This window comes from Physeter macrocephalus, chromosome 11 (assembly GCF_002837175.3).
Source record: "Physeter macrocephalus isolate SW-GA chromosome 11, ASM283717v5, whole genome shotgun sequence".
NCBI classification, from domain to species: Eukaryota; Metazoa; Chordata; class Mammalia; order Artiodactyla; family Physeteridae; genus Physeter; species Physeter macrocephalus.
The window spans coordinates 119,473,797-119,500,822 of record NC_041224.1 but is presented as its reverse complement, the minus strand read 5'-3'; the positions used below and the strand labels follow the sequence as shown (position 1 = coordinate 119,500,822).

General features: G+C 36.5%; 1 protein-coding gene across 3 annotated transcripts in view; it reads left to right on the top strand.

Moving 5' to 3' along the window:
- Positions 1–15,566: 15,566 nt before the first annotated feature.
- The window catches only part of MBIP (MAP3K12 binding inhibitory protein 1), a 34,906-nt gene continuing 23,446 nt past the window's right edge, over positions 15,567–27,026 (top strand). The window contains exons 1-6 of one of the 3 annotated variants that reach the window (XM_007105729.3): positions 15,567–15,765; positions 19,400–19,519; positions 21,274–21,498; positions 21,590–21,686; positions 24,173–24,238; positions 24,475–24,627. In XM_007105729.3, the coding sequence (XP_007105791.2) occupies positions 15,637–15,765; positions 19,400–19,519; positions 21,274–21,498; positions 21,590–21,686; positions 24,173–24,238; positions 24,475–24,627 (790 nt within the window). In that variant the 5' untranslated portion in view covers positions 15,567–15,636. The remainder of the gene's footprint in view (positions 15,766–19,399; positions 19,520–21,273; positions 21,499–21,589; positions 21,687–24,172; positions 24,239–24,474; positions 24,628–27,026) is intronic. The other 2 variants (XM_028495933.2, XM_055088389.1) reach the window with 2 other exon arrangements.

Here is a 27,026-nt window from a genome sequence, read left to right as displayed (position 1 = left end):
AGTAACAGAGGAATTGCTATTTGGGACATGCAAACCATGCCAATTCATAGGCAAGTCCAGAGAACAAAGAAAAGGAGTGCTCTTTTATATAGGAAAGGGGGAAGATGGGAGGGGCTGTTTTGAGTTAATGTTCATTGGAGGAGAATGAGGGTTCAGGGTTGTGGCAGCTTCTTATTGGTTGAGTTGCAGGGGATTTTATTGGCTGGCTGTTGCTGGGCAAGGAGAATATCTTCCTTCTTTCTGCTAGGGTATGTAAAGTAAGCTTCCTGTTGAGGTATGCTGCAATGAGTGGTATGTTTGTGAGAGCTCCCCCTTCAGGACTTGGTCACTCCATTTTGAATGAGGTTTCCCTTTATTCATTTTCACATTTCACCCTTTTGATCAAGATCTTTCCTCTAAAGCATCACTGATCAAGAGTCAGTTTTCCCATACTTAGCGGTTTTATGCCTTTGATGCCAGGAAGAACCTTTCCTGGTTGTCATGTCCCACACTGGACGGAAAGTATACAGATTGGAAACCATTGAAGCCACACTTGAGTAACAAAGAAGGGTAGGAGAGAGAACTCTCAGGCATTTCTTATTTAAAGTCTATATCTTATCAAGGTCATAAGTGTTGGAGATCATCTTGAGGCATTGAGCTAGCATCACTTTATCAGTACATCGTTTCTACAAGGGTTTGACAGGCAATAGGTACAAAACTTAAAAATAATTATGCAAAGCAAAATTTAAAGTTATATGACAAATCCAGATTGTATGATGGTTCTAAACCAGAACTCTAGACTTGAAGGTAGCCAACTGAAAAAATCAAAGGACCATGGAGAGTCGGGTTATATTTGTGTTAACCAGTGTACTGTTCCCTGATCTTACGTAATTGAGTTTCTGCCTCTCCAGGGGCATCTATACATGTGCAACAGGTGGTATTTCTTATTGCATGAATGCTTCCTTGTTCACAAAGCAGGTAACCCAGAGCTGTGTGACTGTCTAAAAATACTTTCACCAGCAAGTCAAGTAATTTTTGTTGGGTCACTACAGCCTTGGCTGGGGAATTCGATAGCCCTCCTAATGGTAGGGAAAGATTTCTGATAATGTATTCACTGGCACATACTCCAACCCAAGGGAGAAATGCTCTCCCTATGGAGGCAAACCTGGAGTCATGTATGCCTCCTAGAAGTTTCCATTTAAGGCAGCCACAGAAGCTTAATGGTTGGGCCAATGGGAGACTTCTGGTTTGTTATGTATGTTAACAGGAACAATTAAATGTCCCAATAAGCATTGACTTCCAATTCGCCAGCTATCTAAACATTCATATCCCCATGGGAAATGCTGTTCACTGAAGACAAAAATGAAAGCAGCTGGAGTGCAGAGAACTCTAGCTGAGTTCTAGTTATTGATAGATCCATTAGCTGGAATTTCCTGATTGACCTTTTTAAGCCAAAGATCAGAGGAATTGGGATGACATTCTGTAACGTGTCATTCCATCCTAAAAGGGTCCTTTCTGAAAGCCTTGCAAATAGGAGTTAGCCTGTTTGTATTTCCCTTGGATGCAGGGGACATATCATGTTTAGATAAGGAAAAGAATGTGGGGGAGTGACGGTCATATAATTAATGAGGATGGAGGTGCTTAGTTGAACTAGTACGGTTTTGACTGGGGAAAGATTGAAACAAGGTATGGTCATAACAATCTAACCCAATAGCTAACATTCATAGGCTCACAGCAGTGGCATTTGGGACTAAAGAAAAATTGGCTACAGGTAAGACCAAGCAGTCTATGACATAGTGAACAGATTGGAGTTTCTGGTGACAGATCTAACATTCAGAAAGTTTTCCCCCTTTTGCAGTAGATTGGGAAATGCAGATAAGAGCATTGCCTTTCCAAGAAAGAAAAGGAGAAAATAAGCTAAGAAGCAACAGTGAGAAAAAGGTATACAGGTCTGGCCCAGTCATCTTGGAAAAGTCATCTCCTTCAGCTGTTGTCTGCTTTAATTTCTGGAAATCTTTATTTTCAGGTCAGCAGTTGGTGTACAGGCTCAGTCAGGGTTTGGTGCTTTCTTTAGATGTGACACATGAATCCAAGAGTCTACTCCTAGGAGTGTGGCAGCACAAGGATTGGTTAACAGTACATGATAGGGGTCTTTTCAATGGGGTTGAAGAGAGTCTTTCTGGAGATATCTTTTCCAATAGATGAAATCTCTTGGCTGCAAAGTTTGGTGTTTGAGGTCTTCATCTCTTGGGAGCATGCTGTGAAAAGATTGTAATACTAAAGCATGGTTATTTTCACTGGATGTAATTAGACCTTTGCAATATTGAAGTATATATCTTTTTATTATTTGTGAACCCAAACAGACAGGAGGTAGATGCATGGGGCACCCAGCAATTATCTCAAAGGGTGGTAGTTTATGGTTACAAAGGGGGTGGATTTGAGATTTAGAAGGACCAACAGCAATGCCTTTGGCCAAGGTATTTGGAGGGTTTCCACAAATTTTGCCAATTGGGTTTTGATGACATCGTTAGTTCTTTCAACTAGTCCTAAAGGTTAATTTGATGATGATGATAAGCACAGTGAAAATGCTATAAGACTGGCCAAACAGCGCAGACTTTTTAATTTTTTTAACATCTTTATTGGAGTATAATTGCTTTACAATGTTGTGTTAGTTTCTGCTGTATAACAAAGTGAATCAGCTCTACGTATACATATATCCCCATATCTCCTCCCTCTTGTGTTTCCCTCCCACCCTCCCTATCCCACCCCTCTAGGTGGTCACAAAGCACGGAGCTGATCTCCCTGTGCTATGCGTCTGCTTCCCATTAGCTATCTATTTTACATTTGGTAGCGCATATATGTCAATGCCACTATCTCACTTCGTCCCAGCTTACCCTTCGACTAGTAAAATGGGTTCCCCAGTCACTGTGGAGCTCAAGAGGGGTTCCCCAGGTAGGGATAATCTTTTATAATAGTATTTTAGCCACTGAAGTGGCAGCAGCTTATCTACGTGGAAAGGTTTAGACCAAGTGGAAAAACAAAACAAACCATGGCTAAAACATATATTTATATCCCTGAGACAAAGAAGCTGAATAAAATCCATTTGCCAAACTTCAAATTGTCCATTTGGCAATTTAAAGTGTCCAGGAGCAGTGGGGACTGGTTTCCCTGGATTATATTTTGGGCAGGTAGGGCTAGCAAAGTAGGCACTTCTTTCAGCCTTATTAATATTTCCCCACCAGTATTGATTCATAAACGTTATCACTTTATCCACAGACTAATGGTTTAATGCGTGTGCAGTGGTTGGTAATGGGAATTTTAGAGTCTCTGGAAGGACTGGATTAGTATTTGCCTCAAACCAGGGTTCTCTTTTTATTAGATTTCCAATATTGTGTTTCCTTTTCTGGGGCTGATTTTTGGGCATATCTAGTCAAATTTTCTAGATTATCTAGAAACATCCCTTTGGACCATAACAGAATTTGGTTGTTGGTTCCTTTGAGAGCAGTATTCTTGGTGGAAATATCAGTGAGGTGGTTTCCTTTCACTTCCAGGGAGTCAAGTTTGGAATGCCCAGAGATCTTAATAATAGTCAAAATGGCTAGTAAGAGTATGGCATCTAATAAATTTTGGACATAAGTGCATTTTTTCATTTTATCTCCATTAGAGATAAGGAAACCTCTTTGTTTCCATAGCATTCTGAAGTCATGTCTACTCCAAAGGCATACTGACTGCTGGTATAAATGTGGCTTTGCCCTGGCCTAGAGTACAAGCTCAAGTAACAGCATATAATTCAGCCTGTTGGGCCAAGGTAGTCAAAGGTGAAGATACTGCCTCCATGACTTCAATAGCAGTTGCACTGCATATCCAGGACAAAGTTTACCATTTTCATCCTTTAAATAAGAAGCATTGGTAAACCATGAGAACTCAGCATTGGTTAGCCAAGTTTCCTGTAAATCATTGTGAGTGGTCAAAGAGTGATCTGTCAGAGTCTAACAGTCATGAGGAGTATCATTTTTATAGGAGGGAAGAAGGATGGCAGGGCTAAGGTTTTTACAGTGAGAAAGAGCTATATAAGGAGCAGTTAGCAAGAGGTGAGACATCTGGCTGAAAGGTGTTGAGTGTGCTGAGAATTCAGGAGGGCTTCTACTGCATGGTGTACAAAGATGCTTAGAGGGGATCCCATGGCTATTTCTCCAGCGTCCTTAACTAAAAGGACAGTGGCAGGAATGGCTCTGAAGTGAGGGGGGTATCCTTGAACCAATGCTAAACCGTAGTACTTAACAGTGTACTTAACAGCAGTACTTAACTGCTGACTGTAGTACTCTATGGGGCAATAGTGATCCCCATGTTTTTTGGTAAGTACTCCAAGAGTGCTTCCATCCTCATATATGAAGAGGAAAAAGGGAAGTTAATAATTAAGGTGACCAAGGGCAGGGGAATTTATCAAGCTTTCCTATCTGGTATTAAAGGCTAGGTCATCCTGATCTTTTCAAGCAATAGGATCAGGTTTGGTGTTCTTTAGTAATGCATATAAAGACTGGGCCATGAGAGAAAAGTTCAGAATTTGCTTCTGCCAGTAGCCAGCCAATCTGAGAAAACTTGTAGTTGGGGTTTGATTTGGGGTTTTGGGAAGTTCAGGATCCCATGAAGCCTATCTGGATCTAGGTTCAGCCCTTGTTCTGAGAGCAGGCCCCAAAAAACAAACTTGGGTCTGAAAAAACTGCAGTTTCTCCTTAGAAGTTTTATGTTCCTTTGAGGCTAAAAGTTTTAACAGGTGAATGCTGTCTTCCTATAAGGAGACATGGAAAGCAGGGTAGAGAAGCAAATTGTCTACACATTGTAATAAAGTATGAGTCTCCAGGAAATTTTATATAATCTAAATCAGTGTTTAAGGTTTGTGAGAAGTAAGAAGGACTTTTGGTAAAACCCTGGGCATTACCATCCAGGTGTATTGTTGTCATTCCCAAATACAGGCAAAGAGATATTGACTTTCTTTATCCACTGGGATGCTAAAGAAGGCACTACATAAATGAATCACAGTGAAAAATTAGCTTTCAGTGGGGATGGAGTCTAGTAATGTATAGGGATTGAGAACAACAAGGTGATGAGGAATAACAATATTGTTTATGGCTCAGAGGTCTTGGACAAATCTCCATCCCCAACCATTGGGTTCCTTGACAGGTAAAATAGGGGTGTTGACGGGACTAGTGTGGGGGAAAATGAGGCCCAGGACCTTCTAGTATTCTATTATTGACTTAATGGCCTGGAGGGCCTCCATATTTATAGGGTATTTATTAATTCTGGAGAAAGGCTTTGAGGAATCTCTTTGGATCTTAATAGAATGTGCACTGTGGATTGTGCCAGTGTCAGTTAAGGATGTTGCCCTTAAGGAGGGTGGTAGCTGATCAATAGAGACAAATAACTAGTGTCTTTAGAATTAGCTCTAGTGCCATAAGAGATGGAACAAATAAAAGATGTTGAAGGATCATTTGTTTTGCCTAGTTGTCCATTTTGTTTGCTGCTATCAAATTCTAGAATTATTTCCCCATTTTTGGAGAAAGAAATTCCAGCATGATATTTTTCTAAGAAATCTTGGCCCAGTAAATGCGTAGGAGAAGGAGAACTAAGGAGAAAATGGTGGGTGTCTCTTAGAGGGCCTAAGTAAAAGGAGATAGGTTTAGAAACAGGAACCTGTTGAAGGATATTTGAGACCCCCACTATTTGGACAGTTTTGATAGCCCAAGTAGGAGCTGTTTAATAACAGTGGGGTTGGGCACCAAGAGTGTAGCTCCAGGGTCAATAAGAACACAGAGAGATCCATTCCCAATCTGGAGAGTGATTTCTCCAAGTTGACTAAGGGGAATGCTTGGGAAAACCTCTGTAGTTCCTCAGAGTCCTGTCATTCGGGGTTAGGAGGGCATTGGAAAGACTGGCTAGAGGACTGAAGACACCTGGGGCACTTAAGCTTGTAATAGGCTTTCTTCTAATGTCCTGGCTTTTTGCAATAATGGCAGAGACCAAGAGGGTTTTAATTTTGTTTAGGGACCTCCATTAGCTGGAGTTGAAAATTTAGGATTTTCGTGATCTTGCTTTAGTTGAATCATCCAGGATGTGGGTGAGCTGGTTGGCTAAATTAACTAAATCTGGAGAAGGCTGTAGTTTCCCATTCTATCCTGATCCTTTTACCTAGAAGAGAAAGATCCTAGTTCAGCTCATTAATTAACATAGAATTAAAGGCTACCGGAGTGGATTCAACATTCAAAGGAAGACCAGAATTTTTTAAAGACAATTTGGAGTTGGCCATAATAATCATGCACAGCTCATTGGGCTTCTGGGGACAAGCCTGAATTTTGTTTCTATCAGCTGGGTTTGGGAAAGCCCTAGCAATTGCCAAATGGAGTTACCTGGCAATTCCCTGATCCTGATCATATAATAAAGCAGTGGTGATTTTTCTCCAGATTGTAATTTTAAAGACTTCTTGAGATCATCCCAATTAGCAGTTTTCATTCAGTGTTGGGCCTGGCCTTCACTGACAAGCATATTAACTACCTGATATAAGTCAGAGAAACCAAGTTGATATGTATGAATGACTATATTAAATTCCTAAGCAAATCTGTGGGGATCCTTAGATACTTTAGGAAAAATTTTGACTGCGGCTCATAGTTTTAGTTCAGGGAACATAAGAAATTAGGGGTTTAGCATTTGGATTCTTAGAGAGTCTGATTTCAAAGGGACAGGTTTTAATAGATTCAGGGGAGGAGGAAGTGGGGAGATCTTCGAAGAAAAATGGAAGTTCAATGAGACATTTAGAATGAGGAAGCAGAAGGTATAGAGGAGGTGAGGATGGCACAGAAGGGAAAGAGGAAGATGGCACCAGAGACAAAGAGGGTGGGGGAGAGGGAAAAGAAACCTCAGAAGCTTTCTTGTTTTCTTTCAATTGTTTGCTTACATTGGTTAATTTAGAAATGGTATTTTGTAAAGAGGAGATTCTATTTTTGAATGCATTTGGAAGCCTCCAGTTTCCGATTAAAATAGGGATCCCATTCGGTCTGTTTAATTTAATTTAATTTAATTTAATTTTTTTAACATCTTTATTGGAGTATAATTGCTTTACAATGGTGTGTTAGTTTCTACTTTATAACAAAGTGAATCAGTTATACATATATATATGTTCCCATATCTCTTCCCTCTTGCGTCTCCCTCCCTCCGACCCTCCCTATCCCACCCCTCTAGGTGGTCACAAAGCACCGAGCTGATCTCCCTGTGCTATGCAGCTGCTTCCCACTAGCTATCTATTTCACGTTTGGTAGTGTATATATATGTCCATGCCCCTCTCTCACTTTGTCATAACTTACCCTTCCCCCTCCCCATATCCTCAAGTCCATTCTCTAGTAGGTCTGTGTCTTTATTCCCATCTGTTTAATTTTAAAGCTGCAGTCTTCTAATTTAGTTCTGAGAAAAACAAGTTTTGGGATGTTGAAAGTTCCCCATAATGGCCACTGGAGTTGTAAATTACTTTTGGTTAAGTTGGTCCATTTAGCTAAAAATGTACATGAAGAGGGACTATAGGTTTTGAACATAAAGCTAGCTGGGATCCCAGAAGGAGGATCCTCCTGAGAGAATTTAGAGAATTGGGATCCCATACTTTAGAACCTGAGGTTCAGAAAACAAATGTGGACTCACCAAAAGGACGATGCCTTAATGAAAACAAAAACAGATACTGAATTAAAGTTGGAGCGCTTAAACAAAAGGAGGTAGCTCAAATATTAGAGGAGACTTACTTACTGAACCAGAAGGAAAAAAAAAAAGACTCAATGAAATGAAGAGTGCAAAGGGCTCAAGTGGGTAACGCATATGATTCTGGACAGTTTCTATTGCTATGTTGTTAGTTCCTTAGGGATGCATTGCCTACAGATCCCACTTCTGACACTAAGTAACATCAACCTTTTAAACAAAATAGGTATGTGGTTTATCCAGCAAAATCGAGTTTTTAGTGAAAAATGGAGGAATTGCAATTTGGAACATGAAAACCATGGTGAACCATAGGCAAGTATAGAGAACAAAGGAGAGGAGCATTCTTTATAGAGGAAGAGGAATTTGGGAGGGGCTGTTTTGAACAAAAGCTCATTGGAGGGGAGTGAGAGTTTGGGGTTACGTCAGCATCTCATTGGCTGGGTTGTTGCTGGGAAAGGAGAAAATCTTTCTTCTTTCTGCTAGGGTATGTCAAGTAAGCTGTGAGAAGTGGTGTGTGAGAATTTCCCCTTCAGGACTTCCCAACTCCCTTTGAATAAGGTTTTCCTTTATTCATTTTCACAATACCAAATACAAATATTCTCTCTGTGCTCCAGAAAATATGAGGAAACATGACCATGATGAGGAGGTATATGGAAGATATAATGAAGTGTCAAATGGGACTTCTAAAGTAGAGGACTACAATATAAGAAATGAAAAATGTGCTGGATGGGATTTAGAACAGATTAAACAGTTTAGAAGATAATACCAATGAACTCGAATACATAGCAATAGAAACTATCCAAAATAAAGCACCATGAGAAAAAGACTAGAAAGAAATGAATAGCCATCTGGGATATCAAGTGGTCTACCATATGTACAATTGGAGTCCCGAGAGGAAAAGAGAGAGAGAGGAGGTGCTAGAAAAATATTTGAAGAAATAAAAGTTTAAATTTTCCAAAATTGATGAAAACAGCAAAACCACAGTTCCAGGAAGCTCAATGAATCCCAAGTGGAATAAAAATAAAGAAAAGTATGCCAAGGCACAGTATAATCAAAGTTGCTGAAAACCAACAATAAAGAGAAAAATGTTAAAAGCAGCCAGAGTTAACACATACACACATATATATACAGAGGAACAAGGCTAGGAATTACAGCAGACTTCTCAAACTATGCAAGCTAAAAGATAATGGAGACACATCCTTAAAGTGCTGAAAGAAAAAGAGAGCAGATTTCTTTACCCAGCAAATATATTAAAAATTGAAACCAAAATAATTTTTCAGAAAAGTAAAAACTAAGAGAAGTCATTACCAACAGATCTTCACTACAAAAAGAGTTAAAGGAAGCCCTTCAAGCAAAGGGGAAATGAGACCAGATGGAAATTTGGATCTACCCAAAGGAATGAAGGACCAGAAATGATGAATATATGGGTTAATATAAAATACATTTTTAAATTTTTTTGATTTTAAACATAATGGATGGTTCAAGGCTAAATAATAATCATTATTTGTGGGAAGATATATGTAGATTTTCCTGGCTATTCTTGTTTGTTTATTTTTCCATATTAACTTTATTTTTTTATTTTTTTATTTTTTTATTTTTTTATTTTTTTTCGGTACGCGGGCCTCTCACCGCTCTGGCCTCTCCCGTTGCGGAGCACAGGCTCCGGACGCGCAGGCTCAGCGGCCATGGCTCATGGGCCCAGCCACTCCGCGGCATGTGGGGTCTTCCCGGACCGGGGAACGAACCCATGTCCCCTGCATCGGCAGGCGGACTCTCAACCACTGCGCCACCAGGGAAGCCCCATATTAACTTTAGGATAAACTTTCCAGATCCAGAAAAATATATTTTTTGATATTTTTATTCAAATTATATTAACTTTATACATTAATATGGGGAGAACTATCAACTTCATGATATTTAATTCTTAGCCAAGAATGTGGGAGATCTTTCAATTTGTTCAAGTCTACTTTGTATTTCTCAGAAGTGTCTTATAGTTTTCTTTTTTACACATTTATTTATTTTTGGTTGCGTTGGGTCTTCACTGCTGCTTTCTCTAGTTGCATTGAGTGGGGACTACTTTTTGTTGCAGTGCCCGGGCTTCTCACTGCAGTGGCTTCTCTTGTTGCGGAGCACGGCACTCGGACTTCAGTAGTTGTGGCACATGGGCTCAGTAGTTGTGGCTCACAGGCTCTAGAGCGCAGGCTTAGTAGTTGTGGCACACAAGCTTAGTTGCTCTGTGGCATGTGGGATCTTCCCGGACCAGGGCTCGAACCCATGTCCCCTGCATTGGCAGGAAGATTCTTAACCACTGTACCACGAGGGAAGTCCTCTTATAGTTTTCTTTAGATAGATTTTGTACCTCTATTAGGAAACCTAAATCTTAAATATTAGGAGCTACTGACTTGTGAAAATGAATTAGAAATGTAGACTAACTACCTCTGAAATTAAAATACAAATCAAAGGGGAAAAGTGGGGTTGATGTTGTAAAGCTTGATTTACATGATTTTCCAAAGAAAAATATTTTTAATATAAGGTGAGCATTTATAAAAATAAATGAGGTGATTAACAACTATAATAAAATGGGAGAAGAAATGTAAAACATGCCTTTGTACCCTTGAATGAGCCATTTTTCTTTTAGTTGGTCTATTTTCTACTAAAATTAGCAATTTAGGTACTGTTTTTCTAATTTTTCTACCAATTACTGAGGATGGTGTTGAAGTCTCCAAACATAATTGTGGATTTGTTTCTTTCTCCTTTCAGTTCTATCAGTTTTTGCCTCAAATATTTTCAAAATCTGCTTTTGGTGCAAAAACAATGTTGTTAAGTCTTTTTGGTGAACTGTCCCTTTTAACATTACATACTGCTCTTGTGATATACACACTGTCTGCTATTAAAATAGTCATTCTGGCTTTATTTTTATTGGTACTTGCATAGTATATATTTTTTCCATCTTTTAACTTTTTAGCTTTAAATTTAAAGTGGGTTTCCTTTAGTCAGCATATAGTTAGATATTAATTTTTAATCAATCTTTAAATCTGTGTTTAGATCATTCACATTTAATTTAATTATTGATATGGTTGGATTAAAATCTATTACCTTGTTATTTTCTCTTTGCCCCATCTCTTTTTTGTTTCTTTTTCTTTTCCTGACTTTGAATTAAATATTTTTATGATTCCTTCATATCTCCATTATTAGCTTATTATTTATACTTTAAAATATTTTAGTAGTTACCCTAGAGCTTATAATTTACATCTTATTTATCACAGTCTACCTTGAAATATTACACTGCTTCATGTGCAAGGTAAAAACCTTACAACTGAATACTTACAATTCCTCCCTCGCAATTTTTGTCACACATTCCCTTATATGTGCTATAAACCCACAACAATTTGCCACTATTTCTACTTTAGACAGTTAATTATCTTTAGAACAAATAAAAATAAGAAAAAAATGTCTCATATATCACTTTATTTTAATCATTTTTTTAAGATCTTCATTTTGTTGTGTAGATACCAATTTCTTTCTGATGTCATAGTCCTTTTGCCTGAAAAACTTCCTTTAACATTTCTTATAGTGCAGGTCTGCTGGTAATGAATAATCTTCGTTTTGTTTACCTTTAAAAAATCTTTATTTCTCCTTCATATTTGAAGTGGAGATATGGAACCTAATTTCCCTCCTCTTGGGTATGGGCCAGACATAGTAACTTGCTACTAACAAGTAGAATCAGATGGAAATGACAATGTGTGACTTGAGAGACTAGTCCTAAAAGGCCCTGTGGCTTCTCTCTCACTGCTTTTCTCCACAGTGGGTGACAGAACCACCACGCAAAGTCACTCCTCACTTTCTCACCCACAGAAACTTGGTGATAAGAAATATTTGTTGCTTTAAGCCACTAAATTTCATGGTAATTTGTTACACAGCAGTATATAATATTGGAGTTCTCTGGGTTTCCTGGATCTGTGGTTTGATGCTTTCACTATATTTGGAAATTTCTCAGTCATCATCTTTTGAAATGTTTCTTCTGCCCCAATCTTTCTCTATTCTCCTTTAGAGGTTCCAATTATATGTATATTAGACTACATTATATTGTTCTACAGTGGTTGGATGCTCTATTTTCGGTTTTAAAAGCTTGCAAAATCAGCCTCATCATGCCCCCACTTAAGTCACCAATCCAAGCTGAGTAGCACCCCCTTCTCTGAGGGACTCCAGAGGGATGTTCCTCTAAGCTCCTGAATTTTAATAATTCCAAACTCTTCCCTTTGTTCCCGCAGCCCTAGAGGGGTTAGCTGCTTCCTGAATTTGCTAACACTGTGATAGATTATTATTTTCTTGTTATCTTTTCAATTAATTAACAACTTATCATAAGTAATAATTTATTTAAAATTTTTCTCTGTTCAAGTAACAGGTATGTTTTCTAAACCTTGAATGAATCACAAATCAGTATGGGAAGTCCCAATAAAAAAATCCTCAAAGCTGGGATTTTGAAACTGGTTTATTGTGTCCTTGGACTTGATTGTAGTACTGAGCTCCTTGCTAATAGAAAGTGGAATGTTGTGATCCGTTGCACAACATGGCAACACAATTAGTCAGTTTTACTCCAACTTATTTGATCGTGGAAACTTCTGTTGGAAGAAGCATCTTAAAGAACTGGTATTCAGCAGAGCAAACTTTGGGAAATGCTGGCTTCACTATATTTCTCTATCCAATGATCTTCCCTAAACACATCAATGCATGTTCAAGTTGCTGCTCCTGTTTCACCTTAATTGAGAATTTGTACTCATCATTTGAGCCTCGAAATCAATGTTTTACATCAAGTGTTTAGAGCTTTTCCTGACACTGAATCCAAACACCTCCCCAAAGGAACTAATAGGTTGTATTGCTTTATACATATCTCTAATATGATCATTGTCACATTATATCATAGATGTTTGTTTACATATATGCCTCACCCATGAGAACTGGAGCTTTTTGAGAAATATCCTTGCCTGATTCATCTTTGTACCTTCAACATGGTCAGAGTGTCTGGCATATAGTAGGTACAATTAATTTGTATGGGTATCATTCGTGAGAAGGTTATGGAGACTAGCTGTATTTATTCATTAAGAAAAATTTGAGCACTTTGAATTTGCTGTTCCAGAGGAGAATAAACGGACATGCTTCATTATTTGAAATGAATTGTTTGTAGCATTCTTACTACATGTTACAATTTCCCCTCAAGTGTAGGAACTTCTTTTTTTTTTTTTCCATTTTACAAATCTGTTCAACTTAGGCAAATAAATTCAGCTCAACAAGCATATACTGAGCAATTACTCTGTGCCAGAAACTATGCTAAGCCTTAAGTATACAAACATGATACATATAAATTCTCATAGCTCAGTGGGGAGACAGATTTGTAGTCAAGTAAATTTCAGTATCAATGTGATAAGTACAATAATGGAAGCATATATGAGTTGTAGGAGTTGTTTAGTGGAGAAGATAAGGTCTTTATGACAAGGAGTATGAGGAAAGACTTCCCAGAGATTTCTGAACTGGAATTTCTGAAGGAGGAATAGGACTTTTCCAATCGGATAGGAGGCAGGGGCACAAATAGAAATATGGAGGCAAAAAATAGTAAAGCTTTGAAGAAGTAAAAGCAGTTTTGAGAGCATTAAGCACCAGATGGTTTGTGGCAGAAAATGAGGCTGGAAATTTAGGCAAAGGACAGATCATGAGAAGAGCCTTAGATGCCATTCCAAGGAACTTGTGCTTATCCATCAGGTGATGGGGAGCCAGAGAAGGCAAATTAAACTTTTTCTTTTCTACATTAGGAAAAAGGTGTATTATATCATCTATTGAGCACGTATATCTCAGGCACTTTGCTGGGCACTGGTTTATTTAATAGGGTTGTACCTTTAAAGCTCTTCATAAAGGACATTTTTGTTGATAAGGTAGATAGCCTAGATTTCATTTATAGTTTTTATGCTCCCAAGTGATTCTTAGGATGAACTTTCAGGACAGTATTTCTAATTCTGTTGCTAATGCCAAGACCAACAGTTTGAATTATTTCCACCAGGCAGAAGATTTTTCAGCAACCCACTTTATAAACTCTAATTAGTTTTCTATAAAGGGTAAATTATTTCCTTCACTCTCTAAATTTCAGAGCTTTCATCATATTTTTGTTACACATTATTTTCCATATGTTTCTATTTAAAGTTATCCCAAGGAAATCCACATCTTTTCAGCCTACAAACTCTTCTATTTAAAGAAAATAAGGAAAAGTTCCAAAATGAAGGTAATAGGCATCAGGAAGGAGTAAGAAAAGTCCCTGGAAAGAAGAAATAATGCACAAAAGAGTTAAATTGCAAGTATTAGCTAAGTAAACAATACTATGATATAAGTGGAAGTCTGCATATTGAAACAGAATCTCATAGAGAATTTATATAGAGATCAAATGGCCATCAATTAATTCTATATTAGATGTTCAAGGGAACAAGTAAAACTTGAAATTTCAAAATCAGTGATGGCAAAGAAAAGAATGAGCAGTACCTTATTAAAGATGGTATTCTTATAATATACAAAGCAAGTTCCCAAGTGTGTCTCATACCACTGTCCTGAATATTTGAAAAAAAAAACAAACCTCACACCTAGATGAAAACAAATAATCTGAAACTAGTTGCTAATATGTTACAAAACAAAAACTTTTAGTTGCCCCATTAGAATTATTCTCTAACAAGAGAACCAGAGGCAAAGAAAATTGCTAACATTGCAAAGAATCATGAATTTAGGTTAAATACGGGGATGAGTGGCTTGAAGGAGAAGGTTGCTCAATTTGGGATTAGATATTGTGAAATCTTTTTATGGACATCTCTAGACATAGGCTGGATTATAAACTGTATATCCTGCTGTGAACAAGGGAGCAGACAAGATTACTCAAGATCCTGTCGCCTGGTGATTTTTGGAAATGAAAGCCTAATTAACAGGCTCCCTAGAGGCAGGTCAAAGGCATTCTTTTATCCCCACTGCCCTTAATCCCAGTTCCTTGATGCCTTATTCCTCCCCCTTTCATTCAGCGTACTCTAAAACTGAATACACATTGTGCAAGTTTCCACCTCTGCTTCTTCTACTGTAAGCGCATTAGACTGCTGGAATTAAGAATTTTAAATCCCTCATCTCTAAACTGATGTTTATTTTTTTCAAGTGTTTTGGAATAAAGTTTAACACTAAAAACTTTCTAAACTTTTCAATTGCACGACAAAATTTTTAATGTTTGACTCTGTAATACTACAAAGTCTTTCAAATATCTTTTACTGAAGTTATCTGGTAAGTAATACTTTGTCAAATTTCAATTCGGATTGATCTCTAATTTCAAAGATTGCGTTGCATGCGATTGCTTACTTGGTTAAATTCCTGTTAGAATCATATTGACAGTGTTTCCCTTCTTTGAAACAGTTTTAGGATGAGCGTCTCTACCGTAGCACCCAGGGAATAGCAAATGATTTATGAGTTTTAAAACCTGACAGAATTATTTTGCAGATTTAAAGTAATTAATATCATTCCCTTGATGGTAAATGAGGCATAAAAGTTTTTTCTTGTTTTATATCCTCTTCTTCGCATGAAAAATTAGTGATGATAACTAATTTATGTTAAATTAGTGATATTAACTAACTAATGAGGGTTCAAGAAGCTAACCCTCATTAGATAACGATTCCAATCATCTGAAATACGCAAGTTCGCAGTCATCCGCTCAGGGTCCTTTGCGGAACCCTGTAGCTGCACCTGATTGGTGCACGTGCTTGTCAGTCACATAGAGGGGGCGGGTGCTCAAAGCCTTGCTCTAAAAGAGACGCAGTGCTTTTACATCATCGCGCAGCGACCAAAGCAGGGGAGGGTGGGGTGGGTTGTGAGGGCTCTTCGGTGACGGCGGGGGCGGCCTACGAAAGTGTCATGGCTACTGCCGCTGAGCTTAGTCGCCCGACCATCGGTGACAGGAGCCTAGAGCGGAGCTGCAGCCCCAACCTCTCCCAAGAGGTGGTCTGCGAAGTCTTTCGCTCCTTGCATACGCTGGCTGGACAAGTGAGTTGTGGTCTGTGGGAGTAGGGGTCTGGGAACCGTCTAGCCCCTCCCCCCTTTTTTCCTCGAGCGGAGGCAGGGGGCAGCGGAGGCCTGCCGGGTGTGGGACGCGGCGCGAGTAGCCGAGGCCGGGGGAGGAGCCCGGGCCCCGCCGTCTGCGGTCTGAGTGAGGATGGCCGCGCGGGGTAGTTCACGGCCGGTTGCAGGCTAGATTTCCTTGCAACTCTTCTCCCTAAGAGTGAGTGAGGCTAGTGTAAGTGAAAACCCGGCTCGGAGATGAACAGGCTTGGAGAGAATGGATGCGGAGAAGCTTCTCCGAGGGTTTGGGAGGCGCCTGGCGCTCAGGCTCCTTTTACTTCCAGTTCATTCATTATAGAAATTGATAGGTTAGTACGGCCTGCGATTTCTGGAAAAGCTCTCTCTCCGCCTTTTTGGGGTAATTTCCTCTTATGAGTCACTTGCTTTTGTTTATTTCTTTTTTCTTTCTGGCCGTTGCTTGCATCTCTTCCCCTTTAAAACGGGGAGGAAGAGAAAAGGAATTAATCTAAACTACTCATAGCGTAAAAAAAAAAAAAAGGATACAAGGTCGATACTGCTTGTATCACAACTGTTGTTTAATAATTTAGCTATTAACTAGTTTAACTGGCTGATAAATAGCTTTTGTAGAAGTGTCATAATCAAATCGGGTTTAAATAAAGGTGCTCCTTACATTCAAGTCACTATTTCGTTTCAGGATGTAAAGTGCAAAGCAAATTTTAAATGAGAAACAACTTGAAAATATGTTTGCGTTTAAAAAGCAGATTTTTAAAATCTTAGACGGAATTAGGCATTTATGTTGAAGATAATGGTAACTTCTTTTATGAAAATAGAGCGTTTGATTTGTGAAAATTATTTTTAAAAGCCTTGGGTGGATGGAGAATCAGTCTCTTAAAACGTTATTTAAATATTTTTAAAAATCCTAATATTCTAACTTAAAAAGAGCATTACTCTAAGTTAAACATTCAGTTTGGTGTAATGGAACGATCATTAATAGAATCGGCTAAAAGTTTTAAACTCACTTGTTTGTCAAGGACTTAAACATTTTTTTTTTAAGACTTGGGGACATTATTTCAGTCTCAAGACTCAAGACCTGTAAATGGTTTAAAAGTTTGAGAACTTTCTATGGCGTGGATATTGGAACTTTAAGGTTTTTTTTTAATATCCTAATATCAAGATGAAAAAAGTTTATACTCACCTACAGTTTACACAAGTTTTTTCCCCCCACTGATGAGATACTTTTTAAAAATAACATTAAGAAATAATTTAAACATTTCTTTTGAAATAGCTTGTATACTGAATTTTAAAAACTCATTTAAAAATTTTAAACATTCAGATATTCTGTAGGTAAAAGTAGAGATGTAATTAAAATTTACTTATGTCACCTGTCAAAAATGTTTAACTATTTGGTGAGTTTTCATGACAGAGTGAAAGGACCATTTATACAAGTGTCAAAAAATAAGATCATCTCATCAATTAAATGCTAGCCAACTTGGTAATACTCTTTATATTTCGAGATGTATTGTTTAAAGAATTAAAGCCCGAGTACTATACTTATAAAATTGCCCTTGGTGGAAATCACTATTTCCTTTCAAAACAAGTTTAAGGAATTTTTTAAAATGTATGTGGTAAAATGCCTAGTTCATTCTATATAGTATCATTGTGTTATTAGCTCTCCTCAATAGGAAACATAAAGTTGAATGTTTAAAAAGTATTTTTTATCCCAGATTTCCAGTTTTCTAATTTTAACTTTATTGCTTACCTCTGGTTGGTCCATTTTACCAAGCTGAAGAAATATTTATTGTTAGCTTGGATTTTCATATTAATTTAATAAAGTTTTTACTGAAATACGTATTTTAAATAGGCCATATTAATGGCAGACTAATACATTTTTGAGTGAATGGTTTACAAGTTCTATAGTGTAAAAATGCATAGAATTCATAACTAACGGGGAATTTGTTGAATAATAGTTGGATGTATTGGGATAGTTTTAAAGTTAATTTGTGACATTATTATGTGATTTTCTTAAAAGACCGAGTATCTTTAACTGCACTTGAGAGCTTACATAATTCTGCTGAATTGAAATGAGAATATGATCCAAACATTAAATTTAATTTCTGTAAGTTATTATTTTCTCTAGAAAATTTGATGCTTTGCTTTGGTTGAGGATTTGCCTGCATTATCCCCAAACTGTATTCATAAATTTGTTATAATAGACTATAGATCCCTTGAGAACTGTAAAAGTATAGTAATAGTTTACTTCCATGTGTAAGTTGTTGTCTAAGGAAATCTTTATAGGCATTAAATAATGTAAATTAAGATTAATGTGGTTATCTTAATATAAAACCTTAGTTAAAATAATGTAAACTAATTTTTGCCAGTGCAGCCTACACAAAACTTATTTCTTTACACTTGTGTAATATGGACTTAAAATATTTCTGGTCAAAGGGTGGTAAACTTCTGTCATATAGCGTTCATTCATATAGTGCCTTTTTTGGGAACTTTGGATCTTTTCAGTTCTATGTACATTGGTTTATCTTTTTGTTTTATTACAATCACAATTTATAAGCTCTGTATTTGAACTAATGTAACACTTGTCTTTATTTTGTAGAAAACATGACTAATTTTAAATAAATGATTTTTGAAAAAATAATAGTTAACTTGATTCTGCGATGTAGTATATCCTTATAAACACGTGTCCCTAGAAAAGTTTACGGTGATTCACTTTTATTCACTCGAAAGACTAGAGATGGAGGCTTTCCCTCTAAAATCTTCACTCATTTTGATATTAATTTTATATTCAGGCTCTTGGTAGTTTTCTGTATATAATTTTATTGTAATAGGTCACGGATAGCCAATTTATAAGAAATTTTCATACAATGAGCCCTCATACTTTACTAGAAAATACTGTTTGGCAGTAAGTCTGGCCTTTCCATCCAGTCTCTGGCCATTTATTTCACTATTGTGGAAAAGTATTTGTTTTTCAATTTCAGATTTCCGCAGCTAAATAATAGTTTAATTTTTATTTGAAGTAGATAAACACATTGCCATGTATCACTAGACTTTATAATATGTATGAATATAAATGTATGAATTGATTTTTAAATTATTTTTAAAATTGGTTAAAATTGAAAACAATAAAAACGTGATTCAGAAGACATCAGAGGAATGATATATTTCAGTTATGTATTTATGTGCATATTTAACAAAAAGAAATGTGTATATCAAAACTTTCATAAAGGTACCTGCCCCCTCTGTTTAATGCTCTGAGCTAGAAGCAGTAGGATTCTGAGTAGGACAAGACTATTTTGACCCCTGTCCAAAGTTTTTAGATAATGAATTATCGAAAAAGATGGTCCCATTACACAGACCCAAGAATAGAATTAGAGTGAGGTGTCATTCTATTTTTTTATGAAAATTTCACATTTTTTGGCTTTTTAAAGTGGTAACTAGGTGTAGAGCATTTTTATGTATGATTGAAAACTTGAGAACTTTGAGCTAAATGGTGTGTTATTCTACAGAAATCTTATTTTTGGACAATCCCATGTGTACAGCTTAATCTTGTAATTTTTTGTGATGTTGCTGGTTTGCCCCTTTGAAGCTTAACATCAGAGATGATGTGGTGAAAGTTACAATCGATTGGAACAAGCTCCAGAGCCTCTCGGCATTCCAGCCTGCTTTGCTCTTTAGTGCACTTGAACAACACGTTTTATATTTACAGGTAAATTTTGTGTTAAAAATGTTAACTCGATATTGAGACTAGAAATTAATTGTAGTTAAATTGTAAGCTGTAGTATTTGTCAGTTCTATCTTAACACTATATTAATAGCGGTATTAATAAAAGGTTACTTCGGCCAGATTGGATCCAAATCTGTTAATTTACATAGTGATCAGGACAATTACAGGAATATAGCCCAATAGGCTGATGTGGGTATGAAGATTGAATGAATGCAGTTCTATTCAATTCTAGACTTGCACTGAAAATTCAATACAGTTGCATCTATGGTAGGTTATAATTAAGCAATAAGACACGGCAGGTGTGTGTCATGCTATGATAATGATTCCATGCCTTGGGTGAGTTTGGAGGCTCATGGAGTGCTTTCAGTGGTTCAAGAAGTGGCATTATCCCAGCATGACACATCCTGGAGTGTCTATTGCAATTAAACAGTTTCAGCATAGTTTTTAAAAAGAAAGTAATTTCTGTGACATTAATGTCTCATATTAGTAAGTAGCCAGTCACTATTTTATCGTCTTTTTCTTGAGTTTGAAATAATTCATCCTTTATATTACGTCAACACTGAATTGTTAAGTTATAATAGTATTGTTATATTTTTAAATATTTCAGTTCAATAACTGAACAGTATTACGACCTTGCTAGTTTCCAATTGAACATCTTTGCAGTTATAATTGATGCAAGTTTGAAGTTTATCTCTAATCAAAGTATAAAATATGAAGTGTCAAAAAGGTTTGGATTGGTCAGTTTACTTCTATTAAGATGTTACAAGGATTCAGAAGAGTATTTGGTATAGCAAATAATGGAAGCAAAATTTTAGGTATGAAAAAATAATTGGAACACTGACAAGTGTTGGTGTGTTTTGATTAACGGAGTAGACATTTAATTTTCAGTCCTCTATTCAGTGACTTTATGGGAAATTTTAACTGTTTCATGTTAAAAGTAATAGTTAACCCTAGTTTTAAAGGGCGGAAAGCAATGAGCCATAGGACTCAATTGAGGCCTAATTGTGGATGGGTTTGGGCGGGGGGAATGGGTAGTATAATTTACATTATACAACAGGGTTTTTTCTCCCTCTAGTATGGTGATAGGCATCTACCTCTTTTCAGCTATGGTTCTTGTTCGTTTTCTTTTTAAAAATTTAATTTCATGACCCAAGAAGATATCTTGCCATGTCAGGAGAAGCTTGAGTGTTCACTCAGCATAACACCTATATATTTCATGTCTATGCTCTCTCATTTACTTCGGCCAACTGCAGTTTCAAGTGGAGAATCTCCAGTGATATAGTGATAATACAGGGCTTTGCTGAGTGAGAGCACTGGCTCTCCTGTTAAGGAGGAAAAATACTAAGCCTTAGTATTCTGAGGAGGCATTTGAATGACATGTTAATTAAGTGGCATTGGTGCCAGAGGCTGAGGCTTTGATTTGGCACAAAATAAAAGATGAGTGACAGAATGATTCCCTCAAAGAAAATTTTAAATTTCCTCAGGTTTTCTTTTTCTTCTTTTCTTTCCTTTTTTTTTTTTTTTAAACAGATTTATAGCAAATGATATTGGTCACAATAGTAGAGAACAGCACAAACACTTACATGTGCTCAGATCTATGTATGATGTGCCAACCTTTTAAATTTAGTTAATTGATATTGAATATTGCCTTTACTTAGCAGAAATTTATATAAATATGGTAAATATGTGATTAATTTTGATCAGTTTGAACCTCAGCAGATGGAATTGTGTTCTCAGCCTTTTTTAGCAAAACTTCAGCCTCTGATTAAGGAGGAGAATACAACTGTTGTTGAAGAAGTAGGAAAAACAGAAACAGGGAACAAGAATGAAGTAAATGCCAAATTTCCCATTGGCGACCTACAGGAGGAAGAAAAGCACAAAGATTGTGATTTGGGAGATGTGAAAAAGACACAGATCCATTTTGATCCAGAAGTAGTTCAAATAAAGGCTGGAAAAGCAGAAGTAAGAAGTTGGGTTTTGGGGGTGGGTGGGTGGAGTATTTTTTTAAATCTTACTATGTTTGAATTAAGACACACATGCTTATTGTTTGTAGATTGACAGACGAATATCTGCATTTATTGAAAGAAAGCAAGCTGAAATCAATGAAAACAACGTCAGGGAATTTTGCAATGTTATTGATTGTAATCAAGGTAACTACCTAGAAGAAGTTAATTTTTGTAGGATTTTAATGATCTTTCATTTGTTTTTTAAAATGAATAACATTAAGAACACAGTTTAATTATTTCACAGGTTTATTTGGAAACTAAGACAGCAGTATTTCCTTCTGTTTAATAATACAAAATGGTTTTCATCTTGGTTATCCAAAAGTCAAATAAATGCTAACGTAAAAAGGCAAATGTTTACCACAGGTGTAAAGACTGTTTTAAAGTTCCTTCAGGAAATGAAGATAAAGTGTGGGTGGCAGGGTGTCTCAGTCTCACTAGTAAGAAGGTCTAAGCTATATAAATTTCAAGTCTCTAAAGGTATTTATGAAATTATGATATTAATACATGAAGTGAACTTAGTAAAGTTAATACTCCTCAAGAGGGAGCAGTTTTCTCACTACTCCTTAGCTGTTTGAAATGTTTTATGTCACGATAAAACCAATTTGTCATCAAGACTATGCTGTCTTATGCTTTTTTCCTTTCTCTCAGAGTGCATACATTTGCTATTTTTCATCAGATTCTCCTTTCCTCTCCACATGATGTTATAATATATTTACAGATCTGCAGGTATGCTGCAGAATACAAAATTGGAAAGCACTAGCATAGATCATAGTCAGGCATCATAGTAATAATCAGAACAAGTAGTTCTTAGAAAAAATTACGGAGAAGAGTTCCTAATTGGAATGAACATTTTTCTTGTTGCCTCTAATATCTCGTGGCTAATTATTATGAACACAATTGTCAGATGAACCTAGAATTGACTCGTATCACATTGGTACACTGATTCTCTTAATAATGAAATAATACAGGCTCAAGGTGGGTCCTAAATGCAGCCTTTTCTACTATTAACATTATACATATGTATCTCTAGATTTGGTATATTTTACTGTTAGCTTTTCAGAACAGGTGCAGCAGTGGCGAAACCTCAGGTACTACAATCCAACTGCAAGCTACCCATGAGAAAGCATTTGTTGAAGGAGCAAGCACATGTATCACTAATGTTATTCCTCTGTTCTCCCTGCTAACTCTCTTATTATAAACCACCAGGGGATAGAAATTGACAAGAATTGAAATGCTCAGCAGGATTCCTTAGCCCATTCAATCCCTTGCTGGCTCCAAACAGTGTTGGGAAGAATTGCTGTGGAGAGTGACTAGCACTCATACATTCACTATCTTTACACCATGCTGAATTTTTCTCTAAGGGGTCAGGTATATATATTTGGAATATAGCTCTGGAATGGATGATAGCTTCTTTTTTTAACCCTTAGCCCCATGAAATGGTAGAAAGAGAATGGAGAGGTGATGGCCCTTTAAACATATTTTCAGGTGTTTCAAAAAGAAAAAGAGAATGACTCTGTCTAGTATCTATATATAAAAGATAAGTGGGTTTGGAATTTTATTCACACAGTTTGATGTGTCAGCAGAACTATCTTAAGGAAACTTAGACTGAAAAAAATTAGATGTATTGTAATGTGTTAGTGTGTTCCTTTTAATACCTCTCAATTGACCAAAATATAAACAATGTGTTTTTAAAAAATTCCCTAGGGAAAAAAAAATAATTTTCCTTCATTATCTCTTTTACCATCCATTTTTATTACAAAATAATTAAGGGGAGTTTTTTAGGAAATTTACTGCAATGCATGGTTTTACTTTATGTCATTTTAAAGATTATTTTATAGTATTTGAATTGTTTATATATTATGTTAATATCATTCCAACTTTCTCCCTTGGTTTATGATTTGTTGATATATAACTTGAAAGAAACTATACTTTTCAGCTTAGAAAAAATTTGGAACAAAATTTCACATGGTATCATTCTTAAAATTGCGTTTTTTGAAAGGGGCAGTCTGGAAAGAGATAGATAGCTTTCGTGATTAGGGATTTTTTTTTAGATGAGCACTGGAAATCTAGGAAAAGTATAAAAGTATGTGCTGTAGGTTTCAAGGTCTTTTTTGTATAGCGTTCTGAAATAAAAATGTGTTAAATGCATAATCCTTTATATTAGATGTTCACTAATTTGATCAGTAAGTAATATCAAAAATGCTGTATTTTATAAAAAGATATTTTAGTAAAAAATACTGAGTTTTGTTTATTTCTATGTTGAAATAAAGTGAATAATGTCTCTTTAGCTTAGAAATTTTAACTCTCTATAATATATAAATTATTTTCTCCGAAGGCCCAGATGGTTTTTAGGGATATTGGTATTCATTAAAAATTAAATTATGCCACCAAATGTTGAGGACTTTTCTACATATAAATCTGGAAATTAGATAACATTAGATATAAGTTTTAGAGAGTAAAGATCACTAAATTTTATCCTGTGCATGATAGTAATTTAATTACTGTTATTTAAAATGAAATTCTCTGATTATGAGTAATATGTTAATATGCATTACTGAAGGGTTATCAAAATATCATACCTTTGAAGTTAAGAATATATTTAAACTTATACTCATCTAAATTCTCCTTAGAAAATAGTTGTGCGAGAACTGATGCCGTTTTTACTCCTTACCCTGGGTTTAAAAGTCATGTAAAAGGTAAGTATCCATTATATAATATCTTCATCACTGGCAGAAGCTTATTCTAGATTATAAGCAAAATGGAATAGAAATCATTTTCCTATCTAAATTTTATTTTAAAACAAATAAAAAACTCTTGGCTTTCTTTGTACTTCGGTTTGTGGTTATGAAAAGAACATAAAGTACTGTTAAGGAGAGAGACTTTCTGATTTTTGAAATGTAAATTTAATAGGCTCAAAAGTTTCTTAATTTAGTTTCTAGAGTTGTGAATACATATGGACCACAGACTAAACCTGAAGGAATTCAAGGGTCAGGTCATAAACCTAACAGCATGCTCCGCGATTGTGGTAATCAGGCTGTAGAAGAACGACTACAAAACATTGAGGCTCACTTGCGATTGCAGACAGGTAAGCAGAGTGCTGGGCAGTGTCCTGTAATGTATCTTCGCAAGTGGTTAAAGAAATTCCGATTCACTTAGTCACCAAGTTTTCATTGAGCAGCTGTCATGTACAAAAAACATTGCTCTGATTGGTACAAAAATGAAGAAAGCATAGTCCCTGCTCTCAAGGAATTTACAGTTCATGTGTTTACGCTCTTCTTCCTCCTCTTACACTTCTCAACAATATCCTGACGCTCTCAGTTTATTAAAGTCATAGCTGAAAACTAATGTAGTTTTTTTCCTGCCATCAATTTCATAACTTAACCATGACCATCTCTCATTCGTATCCCCCACTGTGCTGGTAAAAAGTATTAATAAGTGTAACCCTAGCCCTTTAAGATCTTCCAGTGAGGATAATCATATAAATAAATAAGTGCCATTGGGGACTAACATTTATTAAGTGACTGACTAAACACTAAGTGCCAGTCACGCTGAAAGTATTATACATATATCAACTCACTATTTAACAGCACCCTTGTGAGATGTTGGTGCTGTAATCATTGTCAGATAAAGGAACTGAAGTTTTGAGAGCAGCATGCCCAAGGTAGTGAGTGGCAACTAGAAATCAAACTTAGATCTTAACTGGCTGCAAAGCCTCAGTCTCCCTCCTGATTTAGTCACCAGATCCTGTTGATTCTATCTTCTAAATATCTGCAAAAAGCACAGAGGCATAAAATATGGTTCAGGGAATTTCTGAGTCCAGTCTATCTGGTATATTTGTGGATGGAGGGAGAAGATGATAAGAGAATGAGTAAATCTTTGAGGATAGTAAGAGATTAGCATTAAAATTAATTCCCTTTCTCAGAACTAGATGCATTTCCAATACAAACTGTATAACAGGATTGACTGGTTTATTAAATCTAATAGTATCAAGTAGTTAATTTTGAAAAGTATCTGTTGAATGCCTACTATACACCAAGCACTGTTTTAGACAGGAGGGATACTGAGATGTAGTCACAGTTCCTGGCATCAAGGACTTTATAATTTGTTTGGGAGAAAGATTAATAGCAAAGGGGGATGTTAAAGGGGCTGTGAGGGAAGGGTGTGGTGGGGTACAAGGAGCCTCCATGTGAAGAGATTCAGGCAGTGCTTTGTTGACCCAGTGAAGCTTGAAATGGTTCTTGAAAGGTAGGGAGGTGAGGCAGAGGATGTTCTAGGTAAAGGGAGCAGCAAGAGCAAAGTCAGATGAGTAAGTTATTCATTTTACTTTATTCGAAAGCAAGAACAACCAAGATCCTAAAATTTTAAAATTCTCAAAAAAATCCCCCCATATTTCTAGAGTTTTTATATTTAACAAGTTGATACTTTTGATATGAAAATTTACCCATATTCTTTAATTGCATAATGATTGTTTAATCATGTATTTGTTCACTCAGTAAATATTGAGCACCTGTTCAGTCTATGCACTGATGCTTCCTAGGTTTGTGCAGTGTACAACCTGCACAGCCATACCCAATGAACAAAACATAAAATTCTGCCCCCTAAGAATTTACATTAGAGTGGAGAAACAGGCAATAAATAAGCAAAATATACAGAATGTCAGGGGGTAGTAATGGTTTGGAGAAAAATAAGGGGAAAAATATAGGGAGGGAGTGCTAGGTAGGGGGAGGTGGTAGTACTGGTATTTTTTAAAAGTGTGGTCAGAGAAGGCCTTACTGATATGGTAACTTTTGAGCCAAGACCTGAAGTTGGCAAGTGCAAGCCTTGTGAATACAGAGGTAGAGAGAATCACAAGTGCTAAAGTTCTAAGAGTACTTGGACTAGTTGAATAACAAAAAAATGGCTGAAATGGTATGAATGTGGGGAGAATGTCCAAATTGTATAGGATCTTGTAGACTATTGTGAAGGCTTTGGTTTTTAATCTGAGTGAAATGCGAAGGTGTTGGAAGGTTTTGAGCAGAGAACTAACACTATCTGAATCACATTTTAAAAGGATTGCTGGCAGCTGTGTTGCGAACAGACTTTATGTGTGCAAGGCAGAAACAAGAAGACCAGTTTGGAGGTTGTGATAATCCAGGGAGAGATGATGGTGGTCTAGACCAGAATGTTTGCATTGGAGGTGCTAAGAAATGGAAGGATTTGGGATATAATCATAATCTTGAAATTTGAGTAACCTTAATTTTACCATACACCTGCCTAGAAAGTTTGTTAGTTAAGAATTATGGTATTTTAAAGGAACCTCCATACTCTTTTCCATAGTGGCTGTATTAATTTACATTGCCACCAACAGTGCAAGAGGGTTCCCTTTTCTCCACACCCTCTCCAGCATTTATTGTTTGTAGATTTTTTGATGATGGCCATTCTGACAGGTGTGAGGTGATACCTCATTGCAGTTTTGATTTGCATTTCTCTAATGATTAGTGATGT